Source organism: Lolium perenne, chromosome 1 (assembly GCF_019359855.2).
Source record: "Lolium perenne isolate Kyuss_39 chromosome 1, Kyuss_2.0, whole genome shotgun sequence".
Classification (NCBI taxonomy): Eukaryota; Viridiplantae; Streptophyta; class Magnoliopsida; order Poales; family Poaceae; genus Lolium; species Lolium perenne.
Genome location: NC_067244.2, coordinates 67,175,584 through 67,202,999, shown reverse-complemented (window position 1 = coordinate 67,202,999; position 27,416 = coordinate 67,175,584). Strand labels below are relative to the sequence as shown.

General features: G+C 41.1%; 1 protein-coding gene across 1 annotated transcript; it reads right to left on the bottom strand.

Annotated features, from left to right (window-relative positions):
• Positions 1 to 2,047: 2,047 nt before the first annotated feature.
• Positions 2,048 to 6,150, bottom strand: LOC127295985 (mitochondrial dicarboxylate/tricarboxylate transporter DTC). The gene is made up of 6 exons (XM_051326013.2): positions 5,901 to 6,150; positions 4,916 to 4,999; positions 4,328 to 4,389; positions 3,020 to 3,381; positions 2,484 to 2,698; positions 2,048 to 2,404 (listed from the first exon to the last, which is right to left on the bottom strand). The coding sequence occupies exons 1-6, from the start codon at positions 6,027 to 6,029 to the stop codon at positions 2,348 to 2,350; spliced, it is 909 nt and encodes a 302-aa protein (XP_051181973.1). The 5' UTR covers positions 6,030 to 6,150; the 3' UTR covers positions 2,048 to 2,347.
• Positions 6,151 to 27,416: the final 21,266 nt, after the last annotated feature.

Below are 27,416 nucleotides of genomic sequence, written 5' to 3'. Positions count from 1 at the left end.
AAAAAAAATCTGAAATCATATTTTGAGTTTCAAAAATAATCTTAAATAAAAAGCATATTACCACTGATGTATTCCCCAAATGTGTAAAATATCAATTTCAAATACTTTATATTTTGAGATACACAAAATAACAAAAGTGTAGATCTAAGTAGATATTCTCAAAGCTCTAAAATATATCAGATTTTATCATTTTTGTCTAACACAAAATAAAATAAAAATTCGAGTTGAGATTTTGCGTGATGTGAGATATATCACTCAGAGCGTCTAGAATTATTTTCAGATTTGTTGATAACTTGTAAAAATGTTTTTAATTTTTTTAAAATGAAAGAGCATTGAAGTTCGGGTGCCAAAAGCACTTTCCGAAAAGAGTGCCGCTATAGCAATCAATTTATTTGTAGTTGTAGCACATTGGCCGCCCGATCCTAATGGGGCAGCGCTCAGCGTGGTCGCCCGACGTGGGCTAAAAAAATTGGTTGTTGTCCCGACCGTCGGATCGCGATCTACCGGCCAGAAATACCAGCAGTAAACATTTTGCATTTTAGCATCTCAAGTTTCGAGAAATCAACCCGCCGTCCCACCTTCTTCAGTTAAACCACAGCGTGTATATCTTGCTGCCCTTAACTACCCCGTTATTCACATAAAATAACACCATGGTAATTCATTAGTAGAACAAAGAGTTTTACAACAAAAACCTCTCACCCAGTGTACAAAATTTTTCGATATTACAACAAAAGCAGCACATCATTTTTTTAAAAAAAGTAATGTTACAAAAAGAGGTTAAATAATAATATTTTTTCTATAGATTGATTTACAACAAAAATCACTAGCTATTTTAACAAAAAAAACGCAACCTATTAGAAAAAAATAGAAATGATTGTGTGTTTGTAGCAATGAAAAGGTGGTTAACAATATTTTATTTTGCTACATATTGATTGACAACAAAAAATTACAAAGTATTTCAACAATAAAACACAAGTGATTACAACAAAAATCATAAACTTGTGGCAAACATCAAGTAAACATTACAGCATCTTTGAGATGATTTCGATACAAAATTTATAAGCCAATAGTTACAAAATTAACGAGCGTATGCTACATTGAGAAAACGTGTCCATGACCAAAACAATTACATCAAAAATCACAAATGATTACAATAAAAAATCATGTGTTTACAACATATTAAGCAACACACATTTCGAAAAATCTTACAAATTATGTCGTGTGATTTTACAATAAATTTTTATCTAATTGTTACAATGTGGAAACATCTCTGTAAATTTTTTTAAAAAAAGGCAATACCCTCCAGTGTTGGGCCGAAAAAGCAGGCACATAGGCGCGATCGGTCTCGGATCCGAAGCATTTTCCATCCAAATGGCTCAGGCCAAAAATCCAAACCCCCTGGAGGCGCCGACCTAGGCTTCACGTATGGGTAATGGGTTCTATAAGTAAGAGAGCCAACCCGTAGCCTGATGGGCCTTCTAGCTTTTTCGTTCGGCCGAGCCATGCTTGGGCCTGGTTTTTAGCTACTCCCATTACAACTTTGTAATAAATCCGAGTAAATTACAAGGGATCGGAGGGAGTACATGCTTTTCTTGGCCCAAAGCATAGCCCGGTGTATGTCTAGGTATAGTCAACACTGATCAGATTGTGGATCGGATCCCATTAAGAAAATCTCATATATCCTTTAATCTACGACGGGCTCTGCCAATTTGCTCCCATGCATTCTTTTGTTTTGCGGGTTCTAATTAGTTTTGTTTGTATCATGCATTGAATAAGTTATCATATATTTATATTATTTAAACACATCATTAGACTATGACAGACACTGAATATGCTCAAAATTCAAATTAAATATCAAATTTAAATTTATTTGAGGTCTAAAAGGGATGCTTGCATGCTGCTCACCTTAAAATCCTTCATTTTAACTTCATACTCCTACCTTCAACCTCAATTTAAGATGTTTTCGTAGGTAAAAGTAGCCTTCACAAACATGTAGGCTGCCAACACAAATTTCCACATTGTACCATACAAGATCACAAGAGAAACGTCTCAAAGATTTCTGTAATATCTGGTCTCATTCAATTCAATGGCACAAGAAGGTAGTGTCCCCAATTATTGCCAAAAAAAAGGTAGTATGCCCTCTTAACTGAAGTATCCCGCCAAAAAAATGCCCAATTACAACAAATAATACGATTATTATAACAATGTCAAGAGTACCACAGCAAATGTAAGCTACGGTAAAATTGCTTAAACTCTGTCTACCAAAAGCCAACCACCATAATGCAAAGCTGCTGGAATGTTATTAAATGTGTCGAGCAAGGATGGATACTGTTTCCAATTAGAGATCTTATATGCCAATCTTCTTCTCAAACTTCTGGATTTGATTCAAGAAGATCCACGTCATCTGCACAAAGTAGCTTAATGAGTATGCTGCATGTTACCGATTAGAAACAAAAGTTATCTGTCTGTCATGTAGCCATTACCATGACATGGGGGGCAATCCTGACACAATATACAGGAAAGCCGGTGTAGAACTTCAACGGGCCACCGCTCTTTAAGGTTTGCATGGCACAGTCCAAAGACCCGGTGTATGGGTACTTTCCAGTCGCATCAGGCTGCATCTTTTGAATTTGAGTTTTCACAAAATCAAACGGCAAACTGCATGCCGCCGCAAAGAATCCAGAAATGGCACTGGCTCCTGCAAACCAAGTAAGAAATTTTATAACGGAGATGAATAGCCTAAATAGAGGCAAACATATTATGCTCCCAAATAGTTTGTAGCATGAAGTGTTTGACAAAAATATAAAACCTAGCATTTTCATTACATCCATCAACAACTGTTGACACTACTGAAATGGTAACAAGGTTAAAGGATTACTCGCACTGGTGTTGATAGTTGATGCGGTGTAAATTAAATGGGTATTATAGTAGAAGGTGGAGAGAGGCTGCAACAGCAGCAGTTGGGGTGTAAATTGTAACTGTTTCAGACAAAACAGAAAGAATCTTGAACTAGTCTTACCAACAACAGTCGAAATTTCTCCAGCGCCAAATTTGTCCCTGAATAGCTCAACACTCTGGTCATAGGACGCAAGCATACCCATATTCAGTGACATGGCTCTCACCACAGTTGGGCCAGCACCCTTCCAAAGTGCAAGGACACCTTCGTCAGCAGAGATACGGTAGAGTGCCTGAAATGCATTCTTGTAGTGACGCCGCTGTGCTGCTGGTAAGGTTGAATCAGCTTGCATCCTAATGAGCGCCAAATCAGCAGGACTACCAACAGTGGCGCCAATCGCTCCAGCAGTTAGCCCAATAAAGGCTTTTTGAATAAGTGGCAATGGCTTCCCATCATTTGCCTCAATTGCTTTGTTTGTCAGAACCCTAAGAGAAGAAATAAGATACCAAACTGCAAATTAGAAGCAATGCAATGATAAACCTAATTAATCCAACTCTAAAATGTACACATCAATTACAGCGATGGCACAGACCCAATATCAATACCAGTTTAATAACTAGACACTCCATATCAAACTATCTATGGGTCAAATTGCCAAACAAAACATTACAACAATTTATTTGATCGTCTACAAAAATAAAATAAAAAGTAATGCTCTGAAAAAGAGAACCATAATATCACATTGTGATCCTAAAAGTCACTTAAAAGTAGCTCAGCTCATCAACCAAAGCTGTATAAGTAAGCATATTTCTGTGAGATATTAATCAGCAAGACAATACCAGCTAGCAAGCAGTATAGTAACTGGGTGCTTGGTTCTCTGTTGTCCATGTAAAATATGTATCACATGATATCAGTAAATGTGATCGTATGTTCAGGGTCTCATGATATCAGCAAATACCATCCAAAGTTTACCCAAAGTTTTGTTGTGGATGGACTTCATACTATAACATTTGGATGTACTTCATGCAATAACATTTTAATATGTAAAATTTCATAGCAAACAAGAGTTAAGGGACTTGTACAGATTATTATGTCATAGCGTGAAGTAAAGCACCAGCAACTGCAGGCTTTCCTGCATTTGACTGATATTCTAGAATTGCTGGCCCTAATGTATTAGGTGGAGGGACCTGGAGCTTTTGTGCAACTTGACAATTCATAGGATGATTATCCAGACATATGCATTTCTTTTAAAAGAACAACATACTACTAGAGAACCAGATCTTGGTTCATCAAATAATGGGCAAGCAATAAAATAAAAGCATCGACAATTTACAGTACTATCTTGGTTCATCAAATACTGTGCAAGCAGTAAAATATAAGAATTAACAATTTACAGTACTGTATCCATTAACCAAGCAGAACTATACAAACCTGAAGGATCCAAGACGAGCAGTTGTATATGTAGCTTGCCTCAGTAAACCGGCTGACAAACCCTGCCAAAACAATGCACAACTTGAAGCAACAACCCAATTGAAGAAACAGCAAATACTGTGTTGTCCTAGGTGTAACACCACCACATATCTGGTGCTGCAAACAGTACGATTTAGCTTGGGTGGTTCATTTCGCACAAATTTGCGGTGAATTTTGCTTTAGATTGCCTGTCACTGTGTGGGCCATGCCATGTGAGCCATGCCAGCTAGTTTTTCTTATTAGTTCGATGAAATAGGAGAGGATGGACTGTGTGATACATCTTGCACCTAAAACTGTGACTACCTGATGATTTTGGGCGACTAGTGCCCCAAAGAATGGGGTTCCTTGTAGCCCCATGTTTTTTATGTTTAAGGTGAGAAATAAATGTACATATTAGGAACTAAAATAGTAAATACTAAGGATTATTTTCATGTTAAATTTGTTTTAGTAAGACACATATGTCTAGTACACATGCACCGACGCCAGAAGAAAACCCACATACATCAATGATTTTTCCCGATAGGAATAAAAGCATCCACGATAACAAACCTTGTAAAAGGAACTAGGGCCACCTTCCGCAAGCATCTTCTTTGTGACCTGAGCTGCAGATCCCTCGCCTAGTTGGATCTTCACCTGAAACCATTAAGAGGAAATATTATAGGACTCGCAACATTAAATAGTGGCTAGATATAAAGCACAAGTGCCAAGTATGTACACATCTGTGACAAGGCATGCCATAAATACACAGACAGCAAGAGATATATGCCCAAGTCCCATGTTCCAGCAAAAGTTGGTAACATGGGTTTATATTTCGTGATCATCATCAGCCATCGAAGGCTATGGCAGGTATTCCAATTGGTGAGCGTCGCCTTGGTCTCCAGTAAAATGACCCAACTGAACTACGATGGTGTGTTACTTAACTAGAGTAATCTCGCAAGCATTGAAACGTTACAGCAGCAGATACTAACAGGAGGACATCTCAAGATGGACAAACTATTCTAAATCCAATTCGTGAAAAATGCAGTGAAGGCACACAAACATGCAGATCTTCTGGAAGAGAACATAACAGCACAGCCCAGCCCAGCTTTAGTGCAGCCTCAGTGGATCTAAGCAAACACATCGAGCAAATTCCATCGTGGATAACAATAACGGATTGTGTGGGGCGAAAGGCACATCGCTTCTACTTACATTTATTTATCCATGGGACGGCATACTCCAGCTCACAGATCTAAGAATGGCCACTCTCAGACATCAATCTGCACTCCACTCCCGCGAGGGAGCTCGGTCGAGGCCGCATCCGCGTCACCAGATCTAACAGGCACAGATGCGCGGATTCTACCCACCCGATCCATCACTCGGCGCAGCGCGCACCCACCAAAACCAAACACAGATCTAACCCTGATGAAACGGGCTTGCGCTTAACTACACCAGCCGGTACCCATCAACCATACCCGATCCCGCGGCCGTGTCAGTCCGAGCGAGCCGGAGAGCGGGAAGGGGAGCGCGCGCGTGAGGGTGGGCACATGATCCGTACCTTGATCATGTCGACGGGCTGGATGACGCAGGTGGCAAGCATCCCGGAGGCGCCGCCATTGACGAAGGGCTTGATGGTCTTCCAGACGCCGCTGGGCGCCGCCGCCGCCTGCTGCTTGGCGTCCGCCATCTCCTCCGTCCGAGGCCTGCCGGCGAGATCTGGCCGGGCTGGGAGCGGAGCAGGCGATGGCGATGGCGATGCGAGCGAGGAAGGGCGCTGGTGGAGGAGTCCTAGATCGCTGGTGCCGTTGCGCTTTTTATTATTGCAGAAGGCGACCCGAGCAGGAGCAGATAATAGATTATTATTACGTATTAATAATAAGTGGTAAAATACTTCTCGCACGTAAAGGTGTGTCGCGTTCTCGTGAGCGCCGTCACGGCCGCGCGCGTGAGCGCGGTGTAGGGAAGGATGCGGTTGGGGAGTTTGGACGGGCGACTGCCAGGTGGGCCACTGGGTTGGAGGAAGTTGGGGACGAGGATGCGCTGTGCTGCTGGTGGTGTATGGGATGGGTCCGTGGAGATTGGGAGTTGGGATCTCGTGGATGGTGGGACCCCATGGCTCATGGCTGGCCCTACTGAGGGGACGGAGAAACGGACGCTGGGTTCTCGTCCAATCGCGTTCTGGCCTCTTCGTCGATGTCTTCAAAAGTTCGGCCTTAAAAATAAACGGAGTTTAATAAGCGCTTTTGTAAAAAAAAATACCCACGCGGCCGTGCAGATAGTGTACATGGCGCAAACCCTGAAAAATATACTGCACCCTCAAAAACAGACCCCAAACCCGCACCAAATCCCAAACTTTTTTCATTTCGTTTTCAATTCCCTGTGGTGCGAAAAACTTGGTCCGAGAGAAGTTTTAGCTCACAACCTTCGCTCCACCCTACCGCCTCCCGCGTCAATTTGAGCCGCCCTCGGCCCCTCCGCATCCCGACTAGGTCTCATGACTAGTATTGATCCACGAGAGCAACGAACAAGAAAGATCTTAAGCTGCCAATAAGAATGTACACGGGTCTAGAGCTGGGGTTGGATCAGCTTGAGTATCTAGCTTTGCTCACCTTGTTGAAACTAGACCCGTTGCAATAGTGAAATCCATTCCGGTTGAGAATGAACGGGTTTACCAAGGCATTTCAATGTCTTTTGCAGGGACTCTTAGGTCCCTCGACGTCCAATCCCACTCTTGCAGGAGATGGCGGATTGCCGTTCCCCTCTGCTGCGACTTGATCTTCACCGCCATCTTGGATCCATCACGGAACTATACAAGAGGACATGCGACTCTAGGAAAGGGCCCCGCCAGCTCATATAGTGGGCATAAAAACCGAAACCTAAAGCCCGGACCCGTATTGCCTGAAAACGAATAACCCAAAACCCGAAAATTTGTGTCCAATTTCGGGAGTCAGGTCGGAAAACCAGAAATTAGTTCAGGTAATTCCAGCTCTGACCTTGGGTCCCCGAATAGCCTGAAAACCCGAAATTCTACTCAGATGGAGTTATGGCTCGTGATTCAATTGATGTAAAAGCAGCCCATTACTATCCAGCCCAACAAGAAAATAATGGATCAAAATGTCTTAAACGCATAGACGGAGACGTGGTTGCCACCGCTTGCGATGCGGTAGGCCGTCTCCTCGCATCCTGCTGCCCCTGCCAGAGAGAGGCAAGGCGCCACGTCGGCCGCCTCCCTCGCATCCCACTATAATCATGCTCCCTCGTCTTCCCCCACGTATGTTAACGAACCAGCCTTCGCCAAGATCTCAGCCTTTCTCGCCACCTCCCTAGTTGTTGGAGTCCCTTCCTCGGCTTCCTCCCGTAGCCATGGCGGCCACACTCCCTTCCGTTGGCTTTCTCTTCGTCCTCCTCGCACTGCATATAGTCATGTTGTAAGATATATGCCCTAGAGGCAATCATAGAGATGTATCCATGAGTTATTATAATATTCCTCTAATACCCATATTAGGCAACTTGTATTGATTGGAAATTACGTGAATTATTTGTGAAATTTTTTACTTGTATGGTTTTCTAAAGTTGTCCATAGTCTGAGTTCACGTCAAGACATCTGTGAATATTAGACTATCACATCAATTGGTTGATGACTATATGTTTCGTAGGTCATAGACATGAAGATGTTAAACCAATGATATGGATACATGTTATGAACATGGGGTTGGACTGACCTAACAAGAGACATGTCTATTGTACTTACAGTTCTCTCTACACAATGTGCACGCTTTGTCCTTAGGCATGAGATTGTCGCATGTATTTGAGATGTGAATCGACCTACTTAGGGGCTATCAAACGCTAAATAGTAACATTGTAGTTATAAAGGCAGATTTCGGGTTTATCCTGAAGCATGCTGCAAGGAGTGGTCAAGGAAGAAGGGATTTGTCCCTCTCTTCGTGAGAGAGATATCTCTGGGGCCCTAGAGTGATCAGATCCAGAAATGAATGGTTGTGCTACATAAGGTTAAGACTTAATCTAGTAAGAGATTCTGAATCACAAGGTCGGGAAAGAGTGCTTAGCTTGGAGCTAATCTAATATTATGAGGCAAATAGAAATGCATGTACAAAACATCGTGATGGTTCATCCGATATGATCTTTACGCGCATTTAGGAGTTGGCACGTCTTGCTAGAGGCCTCTACCAACTATTGTCCAAGTAGAAGTACTCATGTCATGTCTATTCGCATGTCAACCTATTGTGTCACACACTTAATTAAGGGTCTAGAAGGCTATTTTGGACTGGATCCGTATTAGACTATGCTTAGGGTACTAATAGGCCTCAAGTGTTGGAACCCAACAAGGACGCCTATATAAGAGAGGGTGGGGTGAGCTGATTATGGTTGAACCACTCCACCCAGCCACCACTACTTTCATGCCGCAGTTGCACGTGCGGACATAGTAGTCTGGTGTGTGACGCTTCCACCCTGTACGTGTGGATTCCTTAGAGGTGATGCAACTGTAGCACTTGGACGAGCCTCACAAGAGGGATCTGCTCGTGGGACGACGACGAGGAGGAAGTAGTATGACTAAACTACCCCGACATGCGTCATCGAGTTTCGCAACTACGCGTCTAGTGGTAGTTGATACGTCTCCATCGTATCGATAATTTCTTATGTTCCATGCTACTTTATTGATGATATCTACATGTTTTATACATACTTTATGTCATATTTATGCATTTTCCGGCACTAACCTATTAACGAGATGCCGAAGAGCCAGTTGTTGTTTTCTGCTGTTTTTGGTTTCAGAAATCCTAGTAAGGAAATATTCTCGGAATTGGACGAAATCAACGCCCAGAGTCTTAAAATTCCACGAAGCTTCCAGAACACCCGAGAGGGACCAGAGGGGGGCCACAGGGCCACCAGATGACAGGGCGGCGCGGCCCAAGGGGGGGGCGCCCCCCTATGGTGTCACCACCCCGTGGCCCCTCCGACTCCGACTCTTCGCCCATATAAACCTTCGTGACCTAAATCTTCGACACCGATTGACTAAACCCGAGAAAACCTTCCAGAGCCGCCGCCATCGCGAAACTCCAATTTGGGGGACACAAGTCTCTGTTCCGGCACCCTGCCGGGACGGGGAATTGCCCCCGGAGTCATCTCCACCGCCGTCTCCACCGCCATATTCACCGCCATCATTGTCTCCATGATGAGGAGGGAGTAATTCACCCCCGCGGCTGAGGGCTCCGCTGTAGCTATGTGGTTCATCTCTCTCTCTTTGTGATCTAGTTGAATATCATCTATGTGCTACTCTAGTAATGTTATTAAAGTAGTCTATTCCTCCTCCATGATGTAATGGTGACAGTGTGTGCATCATGTAGTACTTGGTATATGCTATGATTGTGATCTCTTGTAGATTATGAAGTTAACTATTACTATGATGGTATTGATGCAATTTATTCCCCTTTTCATAATATGATGGTGACGGTGTGCATGCTATGTTAGTACTCGGTATAATTGTGTTGATCTATCATGCACTCTAAGGTTATTTAAATATGAATACCGAATGTTGTGGAGCTTGTTAACTGCGGTATTGAGGTGCTCTTGTAGCCCTACACAACTAGTGGTGTTCATCATCCAACAAGAGAGTGTAGAGTGGTTCTATTATGTGATCATTGTTGAGAGTGTCCACTAGTGAAAGCCGGATCCCTAGGCCTTGCTTCCAAGCATCGAATCTCCGTTTGTTTACTGTTTTGTTGCATGTTTACTCGCTGCCATATTTTATTCAGACTGCTATTACCACTCATATACATCCATATTACTTGCATCTCACTATCTCTTCGCCGAACTAGTGCACCTATACATCTGACAAGTGTATTAGGTGTGTTGGGGACACAAGAGACTTCTTGCATTGTGATCGCAGGGTTGCTTGAGAGGGATATCTTTGACCTCTTCCTCCCTGAGTTCGATAAACCTTGGGTGATCCACTTAAGGGGAAACTTGCTGCTGTTCTACAAACCTCTGCTCTTGGAGGCCCAACACTGTCTACAGGAAAACAAGCGTGTGTAGACATCAAGCTATTTTCTGGCGCCATTGCCGGGGAGGAAAGGTAAAAGGCACTCACACTCCGGATCTCGGCTACTAAGCTATTTTCCGGCGCCGTTGTAAGTGCTCGAAGCTATTTCCTTTAGATCCTGCAATTGCATCTTTTTGTTTCTTGTTTTACACTAGTTTGGCATAATGGAAAGCAACAGTGAGCTTTTAAAATTATTTCCTGAGTTAAGACATGGATGGTTTGATGCGAAAATTAAAAAACCCATGGAACATATTAGTATGAACACTTTGAACACCATTGTTGCGAATGATATGGAAAATTCTAAGCTTGGGGAAGCTGGTTTTGATGAGCATGATATTTTTAGTCCCCCAAGCATTGAGGAGAAAATTTACTTTGATGATACTTTACCTCCTATTTATGATGATTATAATGATAGTGGTCTTTTGGTGCCGCCTACTATGGAGGATAAGTTTAATTATGATTACAATATGCCTCCTATATTTGATGATGAGAATAATAATGATAGCTACTTTGTTGAATTTGCTCCCACTATTACTAATAAAATTGATTATGCTTATGTTGGGAGTAGTAATAATATTATGCATGAGACTCATGATAAGAATGCTTTATGTGATACTTATATTGTTGAGTTTGCTCATGATGCTACTGGATATTATTATGAGAGAGGAAAATATGGTTGTAGAAGTTTTCATGTTACTAAAACACCTCTCTTTTTGCTGAAAATCTTGAAGTTGAGCTTGTCTAGTTTTCCTATGCTTGTTGCCTTATGCTTACATAACTTGTTTATTTACAAGATTCCTTTTCATAGGAAGTGGGTTAGACTTAAATTTGTTTTGAATTTTCCCCTTGATGCTCTTTGCTTCAACTCTTATTTCTTGGGAGTGCATCATTAAAATTACTGAGCCCATCTTAATGGCTATAAAGAAAGCACTTCTTGGAAGATAACCCATGTATTTATTTTACTACAGTAATTTTGTTTTATATTTGAGTCTTGGAAGTTGTTACTATTGTAGCAACCTCTCCTTATCTTTATTTTATTGCATTGTTGTGCCAAGTAAAGTCTCTGATAGAAAGGTTGATACTAGATTTGGATTACTGCGCAGAAACAGATTTCTGTCTGTCACGAATTTGGGCAGGGTTCTCTGTAGGTAACTCAGAAAAATCTGCAAATTTACGTGAGTGATCCTCAGATATGTACGCAACTTTCATTAAATTTGAGAATTTTCATTTGAGCAAGTCTGGTGCCTCTTAAAAATTTGTCTTTACGGACTGTTCTGTTTTGATAGATTCTGCTTTTTATTTCGCATTGCCTCTTTTGCTATGTCGAATGGATTTGTTTGTTCCATTAACTTTTAGAAGCTTTGTGCAATGTCCAGAAGTGTTAATAATGATTGTGTCACCTCTGAACATGTGATTTTTTGATTATGCACTAACCCTCTAATGAGTTTGATTTGAGTTTGGCGTGGAGGAAGTTTTCAAGGGTCAAGAGAGGAGGATGATACAATATGATCAAGAAGAGTGAAAGCTCTAAGCTTGGGGATGCCCCGGTGGTTCACCCCTGCATATTTCCAGAAGACTCAAGCATCTAAGCTTGGGGATGCCCAAGGCATCCCCTTCTTCATCGACAAATTATCAGGTTCCTTCTCTTGAAACTATATTTTTATTCGGTCACATCTTATGTACTTTATTTGGAGCGTCTGTGTGCTTTTGTTTTCATTTTTGTTTGGTTTGAATAAATTCATGCTTGTGTGGGAGAGAGACACGCTCCGCTGGTTCATATGAACACATGTGTTCTTAGCTTCTAATGTTCATGGCGAAGGTTGAAACTGCTTCGTTAATTGTTATATGGTTGGAAACGGGAAATGTTATATGTAGCAATTGGTATAATGTCTTGAACAATGTGATACTTGGCAATTGTTGTGCTCATGTTTAAGCTCTTGCATCATATACTTTACACCTATTAGTGAAGAAATACATAGAGCTTGCTAAAATTTGGTTTGCATGATTGGTCTCTCTAAGGTCTAGATATTTTCTAGTAAGGGTTTGAACAACAAGGAAGACGGTGTAGAGTCTTATAATGCTTACAATATGTCTTTTATGTGAGTTTTGATGTACCGGTTCATACTTGTGTTTGTTTCAAATAACCTTGCTAGCCTAAGCCTTGTATCGAGAGGGAATACTTCTCATGCATCCAAAATCCTTGAGCCAAACACTATGCCACTTGTGTTCACCATACCTACCTACTACATGGTATTTCTCCGCCATTCCAAAGTAAATTGCTTGAGTGCTACCTTTAAATTTCTATCCTTCATCTTTGCAATATATAACTCATGGGACAAATAGCCTAAAAACTATTGTGGTATTGAATATGTACTTATGCATTTTATTTCTTATAAGTTGCTTGTTGAGCGATAACCATGTTCCTGGGGATGCCATCAACTACCCTTTGTTGAATATCATGTGAGTTGCTATGCATGTTCGTCTTGTCTGAAGTAAGGGCGATTTACCATGAGTTAAATGGTTTGAGCATGCATATTGTTAGAGAAGAAAATTGGGCCGCTAACTAAAGCCATGATCCATGGTGGAAGTTTCAGTTTTGGACAAATATCCTCAATCTCATATGAGAATATTAATTGTTGCTAAATGCTTATGCATTAAAGAGGAGTCCATTATCTGTTGTCTATGTTGTCCCGGTATGGATGTCTAAGTTGAGAATAATCAAAAGCGAGAAATCCAATGCGAGCTTTTGATGGCGTGTACAGCACACGTCCGTTGGGAACCCCAAGAGGAAGGTGTGATGCGTACAGCGGCAAGTTTTTCCTCAGTATGAAACCAAGGTTTATCGAACCAGTAGGAGCCAAGAAGCACGTTGAAGGTTGATGGCGGTGAGATGTAGTGCGGCGCAACACCAGGGATTCCGGCGCCAACGTGGAACCTGCACAACACAAACCAAGTACTTTGCCCCAACGTAACAGCGAGGTTGTCAATCTCACCGGCTTGCTATAACAAAGGATTAGATGTATAGTGTGGATGATGATTGTTTGCGTAAAAACAAGAGAACAAAGATGGCAGAGATTGTATTTCAAGATAGAGAATTGGACCGGGGTCCACAGCTCACTAGAGGTGTCTCTCCCATAAGGTAAACAAGATGTTGGGTGAACAAATTACGCTTGGGCAATTGACAAATAAAGAGGGCATGACCATGCACATACATATTATGATGAGTATAGTGAGATTTAATTGGGCATTACGACAAAGTACATAGACCGCTATCCAAAGATGCATCTATGCCTAAAAGTCCACCTTCAAAGTTATCATTCGAACCCTCCAAATATTAAGTTGCTAACAATGACAATTGCATTAAGTATTGCGCGTAATGTAATCGTAACTACATCCTCGAACATAGCACCAATGTTTTATCCCTAGTGGCAACAAAGACATCCATAATCTTAGAGGTTCTTGTCACTCCTCCAGATTCACGGAGACATGAACCCACTATCGAGCATAAATACTCCCTCTTGGAGTTACTAGCATCAACTTGGCCAGAGCATCTACTAATAACGGAGGGCATGCAAGATCATAAACAACACATAGACATGAATTGATAATCAACATAACATAGTATTCTCTATTCATCGGATCCCAACAAACGCAACATATAGAATTACAGATAGATGATCTTGATCATGTTCGGCAGCTCACAAGACCCGACAATTAAGCACAATGGGGAGAAGACAACCATCTAGCTACTGCTATGGACCCATAGTCCAGGGGTAGACTACTCACACATCACTCCGGAGGTGACCATGGCGGCGTAGAGTCCTCCGGGAGATGATTCCCCTCTCCGGCAGGGTGCCGGAGGCGGTCTCCTGAATCCCCCGAGATGGGATTGGCGGCGGCGGCGTCTCTGGAAGGTTTTCCGTATCGTGGCTCTCGTGCATCGGGGTTTCGCGACGGAGGCTATTTGTAGGCGGAAGGGCAGGTCAGGGGGCCACACGAGGGGCCCACACTATAGGTCGGCGCGGCCAGGGCTTGGGCCGCGCCGCCCTATAGTCTGGCCACCTCGTGGCCCCACTTAGTCTCGTCTTCGGTCTTCTGGAAGCTTCGTGGCAAAATAGGACCCTGGGCGTTGATTTCGTCAAATTCCGAGAATATTTCTTTACTAGGATTTCTGAAACCAAAAACAGCAGAAACAAAGAATCGGCACTTCGGCATCTTGTTAATAGGTTAGTTCCAGAAAATGCACGAATATGACATAAAGTGTGTATAAAACATGTAGATATCATCAATAATGTGGCATGGAACATAAGAAATTATCGATACGTCGGAGACGTATCAGCATCCCCAAGCTTAGTTCCTGCTCGTCCCGAGCAGGTAAACGATAAACAAAGATAATTTCTGGAGTGACATGCCATCATAATCTTGATCATACTATTTGTAAAGCATATGTAGTGAATGCAGCGATCAAAACAATGTATATGACATGAGTAAACAAGTGAATCATATAGCAAAGACTTTTCATGAATAGTACTTCAAGACAAGCATCAATAAGTCTTGCATAAGAGTTAACTCATAAAGCAATAATTCATAGTAGAGGCATTGAAGCAACACAAAGGAAGATTAAGTTTCAGCGGTTGCTTTCAACTTGTAACATGTATATCTCATGGATATTGTCAACATAGAGTAATATAATAAGTGCAATATGCAAGTATGTAGAAATCAATGCACAGTTCACACAAGTGTTTGCTTCTTGAGATGGAGAGAGATAGGTGAACTGACTCAACATAAAAGTAAAAGAAAGGTCCTTCGAAGAGGAAAAGCATCGATTGCTATATTTGTGCTAGAGCTTTGATTTTGAAAACAAGAAACAATTTTGTCAACGGTAGTAATAAAGCATATGTGTTATGTAAATTATATCTTACAAGTTGCAAGCCTCATGCATAGTATACTAATAGTGCCCGCACCTTGTCCTAATTAGCTTGGACTACCGGGATCATCGCAATGCACATGTTTTAACCAAGTGTCACAAAGGGGTACCTCTATGCCGTCTGTACAAAGGTCTAAGGAGAAAGCTTGCATCGGATTTCTCGCTATTGATTATTCTCAACTTAGACATCCATACCGGGACAACATAGACAACAGATAATGGACTCCTCTTTAATGCTTAAGCATTCAACAATTATTTGAGATTGAGGATATTGTCCAAAACTGAAACTTCCACCATGGATCATGGCTTTAGTTAGCGGCCCAATGTTCTTCTCTAACAATATGCATGCTCTAACCATAAGGTGGTAGATCGCCCTTACTTCAGACAAGACGAACATGCATAGCAACTCACATGATATTCAACAAAGAGTAGTTGATGGCGTCCCCAGTGAACATGGTTATCGCACAACAAGCAACTTAATAAGAGATAAAGTGCATAAGTACATATTCAATACCACAATAGTTTTTAAGCAATTTGTCCCATGAGCTATATATTGTAAAGGTGGAGAATGGAAATTTAAAGGTAGCACTCAAGCAATTTACTTTGGAATGGCGGAGAAATACCATGTAGTAGGTAGGTATGGTGGACACAAATGGCATAGTGGTTGGCTCAAGTATTTTGGATGCATGAGAAGTATTCCCTCTCGATACAAGGTTTAGGCTAGCAAGGTTATTTGAAACAAACACAAGGATGAAGCGGTGCAGCAAAACTTACATAAAAGACATATTGAAAACATTATAAGACTCTACACCGTCTTCCTTGTTGTTCAAACTCAATACTAAAAATTATCTAGACCTTAGAGAAACCAAATATGCAAACCAAATTTTAGCATGCTCTATGTATTTCTTCATTAATGGGTGCAAAGCATATGATGCAAGAGCTTAAACATGAGCACAACAATTGCCAAGTATCACATTATCCAAGACATTATAGTAAATTACTACATGTATCATTTTCCAATTCCAACCATATAACAATTTAACGAAGAAGAAACTTCGCCATGAATACTATGAGTAAAGCCTAAGGACATACTTGTCCATATGCTACAGCGGAGCGTGTATCTCTCCCACAAAGTGAATGCTAGGATCCATTTTATTCAAACAAAACAAAAACAAAAACAAACCGACGCTCCAAGAAAAGCACATAAGCTGTGATGGAATAAAAATATAGTTTCAGGGGAGGAACCTGATAATGTTGTCGATGAAGAAGGGGATGCCTTGGGCATCCCCAAGCTTAAACGCTTGAGTCTTCTTGATATATGCAGGGGTGAACCACTGGGGCATCCCCAAGCTTAGAGCTTTCACTCTCCTTGATCATGTTGTATCATCTCCCTCTCTTGATCCTTGAAAACTTCCTCCACACCAAACTTAGAACAACTCATTAGAGGGTTAGTGCACAATCAAAATATACATGTTAAGAGGTGACATGATCATTCTTAACACTTCTGGACATTGCACAAAGCTACTGAAAGTCAATGGAATCGAAATATCCATCGAACATAACAAAACTGGCAATGCGAAATAAAAGGCAGAATCTGTCAAAACAGAACAGTTCGTATTGACAAATTTTATCGAGGCACCAGACTTGCTCAAATGAAAATGCTCAAATTGAATGAAAGTTGCGTACATATCTGAGGATCACTCACGTAAATTGGCATAATTTTCTGAGTTACCTACAGAGAATTTTGCCCAGATTCGTGACAGCAAAGAAATCTGTTTCTGCGCAGTAATCCAAATCTAGTATGAACTTTACTATCAACGACTTTACTTGCCACAACAAAACACTAAACTAAGATAAGGAGAGGTTGCTACAGTAGTAAACAACTTCCAAGACACAAAATAAAAACAAAGTGTTGTAGTAAAAACCATGGGTTGTCTCCCATAAGCGCTTTTCTTTAACGCCTTTCAGCTAGGCGCAGAAAGTGTGTATCAAGTATTATCGAGAGATGGTGCATCTACAGCGGGGTTTGGAGTTTTCTCAGCCAAGAATAGTATATTGGATACATAAGTTTTAGCGTCTCCCTTTTCATTAGTCTTAGGCTTGCTACTCTCATCAAACAAATTTTCAGGAACAAGCCAAGCATAATTATTTTCTAGTGCATCATTCATCGCTAGGAGCTTACATGGTATTGGTGCTTTGATCTCCCCACCATCATTAATATTATTAGTGTACTTTATTCTATCCATATCCATCTTCTCAAGGAGAGTAACAAAATTGGTATAAGAACCAAGCATATCATATTTGGCAAAGACCTTTCTAGCCTCTCTTGCTATACCACCAAATTCTCTAAGAAGGGTTTCTAAAACAAAATCTTTCTTTTCCCCTTCTTCCATATCACCTAGTGTAAGAAACATGTGTTGGATTATAGGATTGAGATTAACAAATTTAGTTTCCAACATGCAAACTAGAGCAGCAGCAGCAATTTCATAAGTAGGAGCAAGATCTACCAAGTGTCTATCTTCAAAATCGTCAACGGTACTAACATGGTTGAAAAATTCTTCTATATTATTTCTCCCAATTATAGACCCGCGTCCTACCGGCATGTTTTTTACAGTAAAATTAAAAGGAAACATGTTGAAATAAGTAAAGCAAATATAAGTAACTAATTTCTTTTGGGTTTTTGATATAGCAAACAAGATAGCAAATAAAGTAAAACTAGCAACTAATTTTTTTGTATTTTGATTTAGTGCAGCAAACAAAGTAGTAAATAAAACTAAGCAAGACAAAAACAAAGTAAAGAGATTGGGATATGGAGACTCCCCTTGCAGCGTGTCTTGATCTCCACGGCAACGGCGCCAGAAAAATTGCTTGATGGTGTGTACAGCACACGTCCGTTGGGAACCCCAAGAGGAAGGTGTGATGCGTACAGTGGCAAGTTTTCCCTCAGTATGAAACCAAGGTTTATCGAACCAGTAGGAGCCAAGAAGCACGTTGAAGGTTGATGGCGGCGAGATGTAGTGCGGCGCAACACCAGGGATTTCGGCGCCAACGTGGAACCTGCACAACACAAACCAAGTAATTTGCCCCAACGTAACAGCGAGGTTGTCAATCTCACCGGCTTGCTGTAACAAAGGATTAGATGTATAGTGTGGATGATGATTGTTTGCAGAAAACAGTAGAACAAAGATTGCAGAGATTGTATTTCAAGATAGAGAATTGGACCGGGGTCCACAGTTCACTAGAGGTGTCTCTCCCATAAGATAAACAAGATGTTGGGTGAACAAATTACAGCTTGGGCAATTGACAAATAAAGAGGGCATGACCATGCACATACAAATTAGGATGACGATTGTGAGATATAATTGGGCATTACGACAAAGTACATAGACCGCTATCCAGCATGCATTAATGCCTAAACAGTCCACCTTCAAAGTTATCATCCGAACCCCCTCCAGTATTAAGTTGCTAACAACAGATAATTGCATTAAGTATTGCGCGTAATGTAATCAGTAACTACATCCTCGAACATAGCACCAATGTTTTATCCCTAGTGGCAACAGCACATCCATAATCTTAGAGGTTCTTGTCACTCCTCCAGATTCACGGAGACATGAACCCACTATCGAGCATAAATACTCCCTCTTGGAGTTACTAGCATCAACTTGGCCAGAGCATCTACTAATAACGGAGAGCATGCAAGATCATAAACAACACATAGACATGAATTGATAATCAACATAACATAGTATTCTCTATTCATCGGATCCCAACAAACGCAACATATAGAATTACAGATAGATGATCTTGATCATGTTCGGCAGCTCACAAGACCCGACAATTAAGCACAATGGGGAGAAGACAACCATCTAGCTACTGCTATGGACCCATAGTCCAGGGGTAGACTACTCACACATCACTCCGGAGGCGACCATGGCGGCGTAGAGTCCTCCGGGAGATGATTCCCCTCTCCGGCAGGGTGCCGGAGGCGATCTCCTGAATCCCCCGAGATGGGATTGGCGGCGGCGGCATCTCTGGAAGGTTTTCCGTATCGTGGCTCTCGGTACTGGGGGTTTCGCGACGGAGGCTATTTGTAGGCGGAAGGGCAGGTCAGGGGGCCACACGAGGGGCCCACACTATAGGTCGGTGCGGCCAGGGCTTGGACCGCGCCGCCCTATAGTCTGGCCACCTCGTGGCCCCACTTCGTCTCCTCTTCGGTCTTCTGGAAGCTTCGTGGCAAAATAGGACCCTGGGCGTTGATTTCGTCCAATTCCGAGAATATTTCTTTACTAGGATTTTCTGAAACCAAAAACAGCAGAAACAAGAATCGGCACTTCGGCATCTTGTTAATAGGTTAGTTCCAGAAAATGCACGAATATGACATAAAGTGTGTATAAAACATGTAGATATCATCAATAATGTGGCATGGAACATAAGAAATTATCGATACGCCGGAGACGTATCAGCTTTCTCCTTAGACCTTTGTACAGGCGGCTGATACGTCTCCAACGTATCCATAATTTCTGATGTTCCATGCTTGTTTTATGACAATACTTACATGTTTTGCTTGCACTTTATAAAGTTTTTATGCGTTTTCCGGAACTAACCTATTAACAAGATGCCACGATGCCGGTTCTGTTTTCGCTGTTTTTGGTTCCAGAAAGGCTGTTCGACAATATTCTCGAATTGGACGAAATCAACGCCAAACATCCTATTTTTCCCTAAGCATCCAGAACACCGAAGGAGAGTCGGAGGAGAGCCAGGGCCACCAGAGGTGGGCCGCGCAGCCGGACTCGGCCGCGCCCCCCTATGGGGAGGCCACCCTGTCGACCCTCCTGCGCCGCCTCTTCGCCTATATAACCCCTTTCGACTTAAAAACGCAGTACCAATTGACGAAACTCCAGAAAGACTCCAGGGGCGCCGCCGCCATCGCGAAACTCCAATTCGGGGGACAGAAGTCTCTGTTCCGGCACCCTGTCGGGACGGGGAAGTGCCCCCGGAAGCCATCTCCATCAACGCCATCGCCTCCATCATGCTCCGTGAGTAGTTCCCCCATGGACTACGGGTTCTAGCAGTAGCTAGTTGGTACTCTCTATCCCATGTACTTCAATACAATGATCTCATGAGCTGCCTTACATGATTGAGATTCATCTGATGTAATCGGTGTTGTGTTTGTTGGGATCCGATGGATGATACATTATGATTAGTCTATCTATAAAGTTTGTGAAGTTATTGTTGCTGCAATCTTGTTATGCTTAATGCTTGTCACTAGGGCCCGAGTGGCATGATCTTAGATTTAAGCTCTACACTTATTGCTTAGATTGTATCTACAAGTTGTATGCACATGTCACTGTCCGGAACCAAAGGCCCCAAAGTGACAAGAATCGGGACAACCGGAGGGGATGGCGGTGATGTGAGGATCACATGTTTTCACGGAGTGTTAATGCTTTGCTCCGGTGCTCTATTAAAAGGAGTACCTTAATATCCAGTAGATTCCCTTGAGGCCCGGCTGCCACCGGTTGGTAGGACAAAAGATGTTGTGCAAGTTTCTCATTGCGAGCACGTACGACTATAATTGGAAAACATGCCTACATGATTAATGAATTGATGTTCTATCTTAATGCTTTATCAATCCTGTCAATTGCCCAACTGTAATTTGTTCACCCAACACTTGTCACTTGTTATTGGAGAGTTACCACTAGTGTAGATCGCTGGGAACCCCGGTCCATCTCTCATCATTACATACTCGTTCTACATGTCATTGGAAGTAGTATCAACTATTTTCTGGTGCCATTGCTCTCATATTGCTATTATCGCTGTGTTATCACATTTCTGCTCTCATATTACTCGCTACTTTCACATCACCCCGTTACTAGTGCTTTTCCAGTGTGCAATGAATTGACAACTCATTGTTAAGGCTTATAAGTATTCTTTACCTCCCCTTGTGTCGAATCAATAAATTTGGGTTTTACTTCCCTCGAAGACTATTGCGATCCCCTATACTTGTGGGTTATCAAGATCGTTTTCAAGCGCTGTTTGGGAGGCATAGCTCTACTCATAAGTTCACCTGGGGAGTACACTCTACCTCTCTCTCTGTTTTATTTTATTTTGTTTTGCTTAGTTTACTTTTGTCTAGTTTATTTGTGCTTAGTTTATTTCTGTCTAGTATTATTTTCCTTAGTTTACTTTTGCTTAGTTTCTTTTTGTTTTGTTTTACTTTTCTCATATACCCAAAAATCCATAAAAATTTGAAAAACCAAAAAAATTAAAAACTGCTATTATGGGAGAACCCACAACCTACTTAGAGCTTATAGAATATTATAATAATTATAGAGAATCAAGAACGGGTAAGGTTATGAGTGCTGTGATAGAAAAATTGAACGCAATTGCTAAAATCTTGCTTAAACGCCATGATATAAACTGTTGCTCTCAACAGGACACTAAACATCTTAAATTTCAATGTGGCTTTAGTGAGGAATTTTTAATTAAGAACTATAATCGGAATAGCTATATTCATTTTGGGTTTGAAGAGGTAGAACAATTTGTCATATTTATGGGAGCTTCTGAAATAGAATCCTTCATGATTAAAAATTATGAAACTTGTGTTGTTTGTAAGGACCTTAAAGATTATGTCTCTTCTATCCTTAATTTTTGCAATGAAAGTTACACTGATAATCCTTATATCATTGATTATAAAGAGAGACTCATTAATGCACAAGAATGCACTCACAATTTGCAGGAACCGGTGAAAGAAAAAATTGATGAACCTGAAAGCTCATTGGATGAAAAAGAGGAGGAAATTGATGAACCTGAAAGCTCATTTGATGAAAAAGAAGAGGAGAGTAATGAACAAAAGGAGGAAGAATGGATTAGCTACCCATGCCAACCTTCTAATGAGAGTAACTCTTTATCCCTTACACTATTCGATTGTCCTCCATGCTTACCGAAAGAGGTTGAATGTTATGTTCCTGTGGATTCTCTTGAAATAGTACTTATGAGTAAAACTTGTGAGAATAATTATGCTACTGTTATTTATGATAATCCATGCTACTTTGATAAATCTTATGATAATGCTTTGTTTGTGCCTGATGTCGAAATGCGTGGTACTAAAGAGTTTTGTGTAGCAAATGTTTATGATAAATCTCTAGATGATGGTCCTATGTTACTTGATAATATTAATTGTACTACTAATGAAAATGGGATTGGAGAGTTCTTGACTTTATCTATGTGTCCCATATCTCTTGAGATTGATCAGTCATCTTGTCATATTATTGATAAAAGTGAGTTTGAAAGTTTTAATTCCACTATTTTTGAGCTTGATAAAAATTATATGTTTGTGGATCATGAAAAGTATGCTGCATGTGATAGTTATATTGTTGAGTTTATTCATGAAGCTACTGAAAATTATTATGAGAGAGGAAAATATGGTTGTAGAAATTTGCATGGTACTAAAACACCTCTCTATGTGCTCAAAATTTTGAAGTTGCACTTGTTCTATCTTCCTATGCTTGTTACTTTGCTTTTCATGAACTTGTTTATTTACAAGATTCCTTTGCATAGGAAGCATGTTAGACTTAAATGTGTTATGGATTTGCTTTTTAATGCTCTCTTTTGCTTCAACTCTTATTTCTTGCGAGTGCATCATTAAAACTGCTGAGCCCATCTTAATGGCTATAAAGAAAGAACTTTTTGGGAGATAACCCATGTGATTATTTTGCTACTGTTTTGTTGTGTTTTGGAAGTTGTTACTACTGTAGCAACCTCTCCTTATCTTTATTTTGTTGCAATGTTGTGCCAAGTGAAGCCTCTAATCGAAGGTTGATACTAGATTTGGATTTCTGCGCAGAAACAGATTTCTATCTGTCACGAATCTGGGCTGTTTTCTCTGTAGGTAACTCAGAAAAATATGCCAATTTACATGCGTGTTCCTCATATATGTACGCAACTTTCATTAGTTTTGAGATTTCTGATTTGAGCAACGGAAGTATTTCTTTAAAATTCGTCTTTACTGGCTGTTCTGTTTTGGCAGATTCTATCTCTGTTTTTTTTCTGCATTGTCTCTTGTGGACTTTAAGCAAGGCTTTCTAGACATGGAGAGCTGTAGCTAATGTTTTAATGAGTTCTTGCAATGTGTCACTACAGGACCAAGGTGGATTCAAGTTTTTTGAGTACTAACCCCTCTAATGAAGTTTATGAGAAGTTTGGTGTGAAGGAAGTTTTCAAGGGTCAAGAGAGGAGGATGATATATGATCAAGAAGAGTGAAAAGTCTAAGCTTGGGGATGCCCCCGTGGTTCATCCCTGCGTATTTCAAGAAGACTCAAGCGTCTAAGCTTGGGGATGCCCAAGGCATCCCCTTCTTCATCAACTTATCAGGTTTCTTCTATTGAAACTATATTTTTATTCGGTCACATCTTATGTGCTTTACTTGGAGCGTCTGTGTGCTTTTATTTTTGTTTTTGAATAAGATCGGATCCTAGCAATCCTTGTGTGGGAGAGAGACACACTCCGCTTTTTCATATGAACACTTGTTCTTCGTTTTACTTTTAATGTTCAATGATAAAAGTTGGAAGCTACAATACTTATGGTTATTTGGTTGGAAACAGAAAATGCCTCATAATGTCTTGGATAATTTGACACTTGGCAATTGTTTTGAGCTCTCAAGTAGATCATGATTAAGTTTTTTCATGTAGTTTAAACGTATTAATGGAGAACTACTGTAGAGCTTGTTAAAATTGGTTTGCATGATTGGTCTCTCTTAAGGTCTAGATATTTTCTGGTAAAAGTGTTTGAGCAACAAGGAAGACAGTGTAGAGTATTATAATGCTTGCAATATGTTCTTATGTAAGTCTTGTTGTACCGGTTCATACTTGTGTTTGCTTCAAACAACCTTGCTAGCCCAAAGCCTTGTACTGAGAGGGAATGCTTCTCGTGCATCCAAAACCTTGAGCCAAAACCTATGCCATGTGTGTCCACCATACCTACCTACTATGTGGTATTTCCTGCCATTCCAAAGTAAATTGCTTGAGTGCTACCTTTAAATAATTCAAAATGCTTCTCAATTTGTGTTAATATTTTATAGCTCATGAGGAAGTATGTGGTGTTTATCTTTCAATCTTGTTGGGCAACTTTCACCAATGGACTAGTGGCTTCATCCGCTTATCCAATAATTTTGCAAAAAGAGCTGGCAATGGGATTCCCAGTCCCGAATTAATTAACTTAAATAGACACTCCTCCATGGTATGTGATTGTTGGATGGCACCCGAAGGATTCGGTTAGCCATGGCTTGAGAAAGCAAAGGTGGGGAGGAGTGTCATCATAATAAAACTAAAATAAAAAGGCACTCCTTCATGGTATGAGATTGTTGGCAGGCACCCGAGGATTCGGTTAGCCATGGTTTGTGAAAGAAAGGTTGGAAGGAGTGCCACCCAAAAATAAAATAAAATGGGAGCCGCTCTTTGAAGGTTTGTCTGGCAAGGGGGTTAGAGTGCCCACTACCATTCGTTGACAACAACAAACATCTCTCAAAACTTTACTTTTATGCTTTCTTTATGTTTTCAAAACCAAAGCTCTAGCACAAATATAGCAATCAATGCTTCCCTCTGCGAAGGGCCTTTCTTTTACTTTTATGTTGAGTCAGTTCACCTATTTCTCTCCATCTCGAGAAGCAAACACTTGTGTGAACTGTGCATTGATTCTTACATACTTGCTTATTTGCATTCATCATATTACTTTATGTTGACAATTATCCATGAGATATGCATGTTGAAAGTTGAAAGCAACTGCTGAAACTTAAATCTTCCTTTGTGTTGTTTCGATGCCTTTACTTTGAATTTATTGCTTTATGAGTTAACTCTTGTGCAAGACTTTTGATGCTTGTCTTGAAAGTACTCTTCATGAAAAGTTTTGCTATATGTTATCTATTTGTTAGCAACTATAGATTATTGCCTTGAGTCACTTCATTCATTTCATATGCTTTGTAATAGTATGATCAAGGTTATGTAAGTAGCATGTCACTACATAAATTATTCTTTTTATCGTTTACCTACTCGAGGACGAGCAGAAACTAAGCTTGGGGATGCTGATACGTCTCCAACGTATCCATAATTTCTGATGTTCCATGCTTGTTTTATGACAATACTTACATGTTTTGCTTGCACTTTATAATGTTTTTATGCGTTTTCCGGAACTAACCTATTAACAAGATGCCACAGTGCCAGTTCCTGTTTTCTACTGTTTTTGGTTCCAGAAAGGCTGTTCGGGCAATATTCTCGGAATTGGACGAAATCAACGCCAAACATCCTATTTTTCCCGGAAGCATCCAGAACACCGAAGGAGAGTCGGAGGAGAGCCAGGGGGCCACCAGAGGGGTGGGCCGCGCGGGCCAGACCCTGGCCGCGCCCCCTATGGGGAGGCCACCCTGTCGACCCTCCTGCACCGCCTCTTCGCCTATATAACCCCTTTCGACTTAAAAACACAGTACCAATTGACGAAACTCCAGAAAGACTCCAGGGGTGCCGCCGCCATCGCGAAACTCCAATTCGGGGGACAGAAGTCTCTGTTCCGGCACCCTGCCGGGATGGGGAAGTGCCCCCGGAAGCCATCTCCATCAACGCCATCGCCTCCATCATGCTCCGTGAGTAGTTCCCCCATGGACTACGGGTTCTAGCAGTAGCTAGTTGATACTCTCTATCCCATGTACTTCAATACAATGATCTCATGAGCTGCCTTACATGATTGAGATTCATCTGATGTAATCGGTGTTGTGTTTGTTGGGATCCGATGGATGATACATTATGATTAGTCTATCTATAAAGTTTGTGAAGTTATTGTTGCTGCAATCTTGTTATGCTTAATGCTTGTCACTAGGGACCGAGTGGCATGATCTTAGATTTAAGCTCTATACTTATTGCTTAGATTGTATCTACAAGTTGTATGCACATGTCACTGTCCGGAACCAAAGGCCCCGAAGTGACAAGAATCGGGACAACCGGAGGGGATGGCGGTGATGTGAGGATCACATGTTTTCACGGAGTGTTAATGCTTTGCTCCGGTGCTCTATTAAAAGGAGTACCTTAATATCCAGTAGATTCCCTTGAGGCCCGGCTGTCACCGGCTGGTAGGACAAAAGATGTTGTGCAAGTTTCTCATTGCGAGCACGCATTTAATTATAATTGGAAAACATGCCTACATGATTAATGAATTGATGTTCTATCTTAATGCTTTATCAATCCTGTCAATTGCCCAACTGTAATTTGTTCACCCAACACTTGTCACTTGTTATTGGAGAGTTACCACTAGTGTAGATCGCTGGGAACCCCGGTCCATCTCTCATCATTACATACTCGTTCTACATGTCATTGGAAGTAGTATCAACTATTTTCTGGTGCCATTGCTCTCATATTGCTATTATCATTGTTATCAGCATTTCCTCTCATATTACTGCTACTTTCACATCACTCCTGTTACTAGTGCTTTTCCAGGTGCAGCTGAATTGACAACTCAGTTGTTAAGGCTTATAAGTATTCTTTACCTCCCCTTGTGTCGAATCAATAAATTTGGGTTTTACTTCCCTCGAAGACTATTGCGATCCCCTATACTTGTGGGTTATCAGCGGCATAGAGGTACCCCTTTGTGACACTTGGTTAAAACATATGTATTGCGGTGATAATCCAGGTAATCCGAGCTAATTAGGATAAGGTGCGGGCACTATTAGTATACTATGCATGAGGCTTGCAACTTGTAGGATATAATTTACATGATACATATGCTTTATTACTACCATTGACAAAATTGTTTCTTGTTTTCAAAACCAAAGCTCTAGCACAAATATAGCAATCAATGCTTCCCTCTGCGAAGGGCCTTTCTTCTACTTTTATGTTGAGTCAGTTCACCTATTTCTCTCCCATCTTAAGAAACAAACACTTGTGTGAACTGTGCATTGATTCCTACATACTTGCATATTGCACTTGTTATATTACTTTACATTGACAATATCCATGAGATATACATGTTACAAGTTGAAAGCAACCGCTGAAACTTAATCTTCCTTTGTGTTGCTTCAATACCTCTACTATGAATTTATTGCTTT

Excerpts from the sequence above, each read along its gene's own strand:
- LOC127295985 (XM_051326013.2), bottom strand. The coding sequence starts at position 6,029 with ATGGCGGACGCCAAGCAGCAGGCGGCGGCGGCGCCCAGCGGCGTCTGG. Across the intron at positions 5,000-5,900 it reads AGCCCGTCGACATGATCAAG|GTGAAGATCCAACTAGGCGA; the intron begins GTACGGATCATG and ends TAATGGTTTCAG. Across the intron at positions 2,405-2,483 it reads GGATTGCCCCCCATGTCATG|ATGACGTGGATCTTCTTGAA; the intron begins GTAATGGCTACA and ends TACTTTGTGCAG.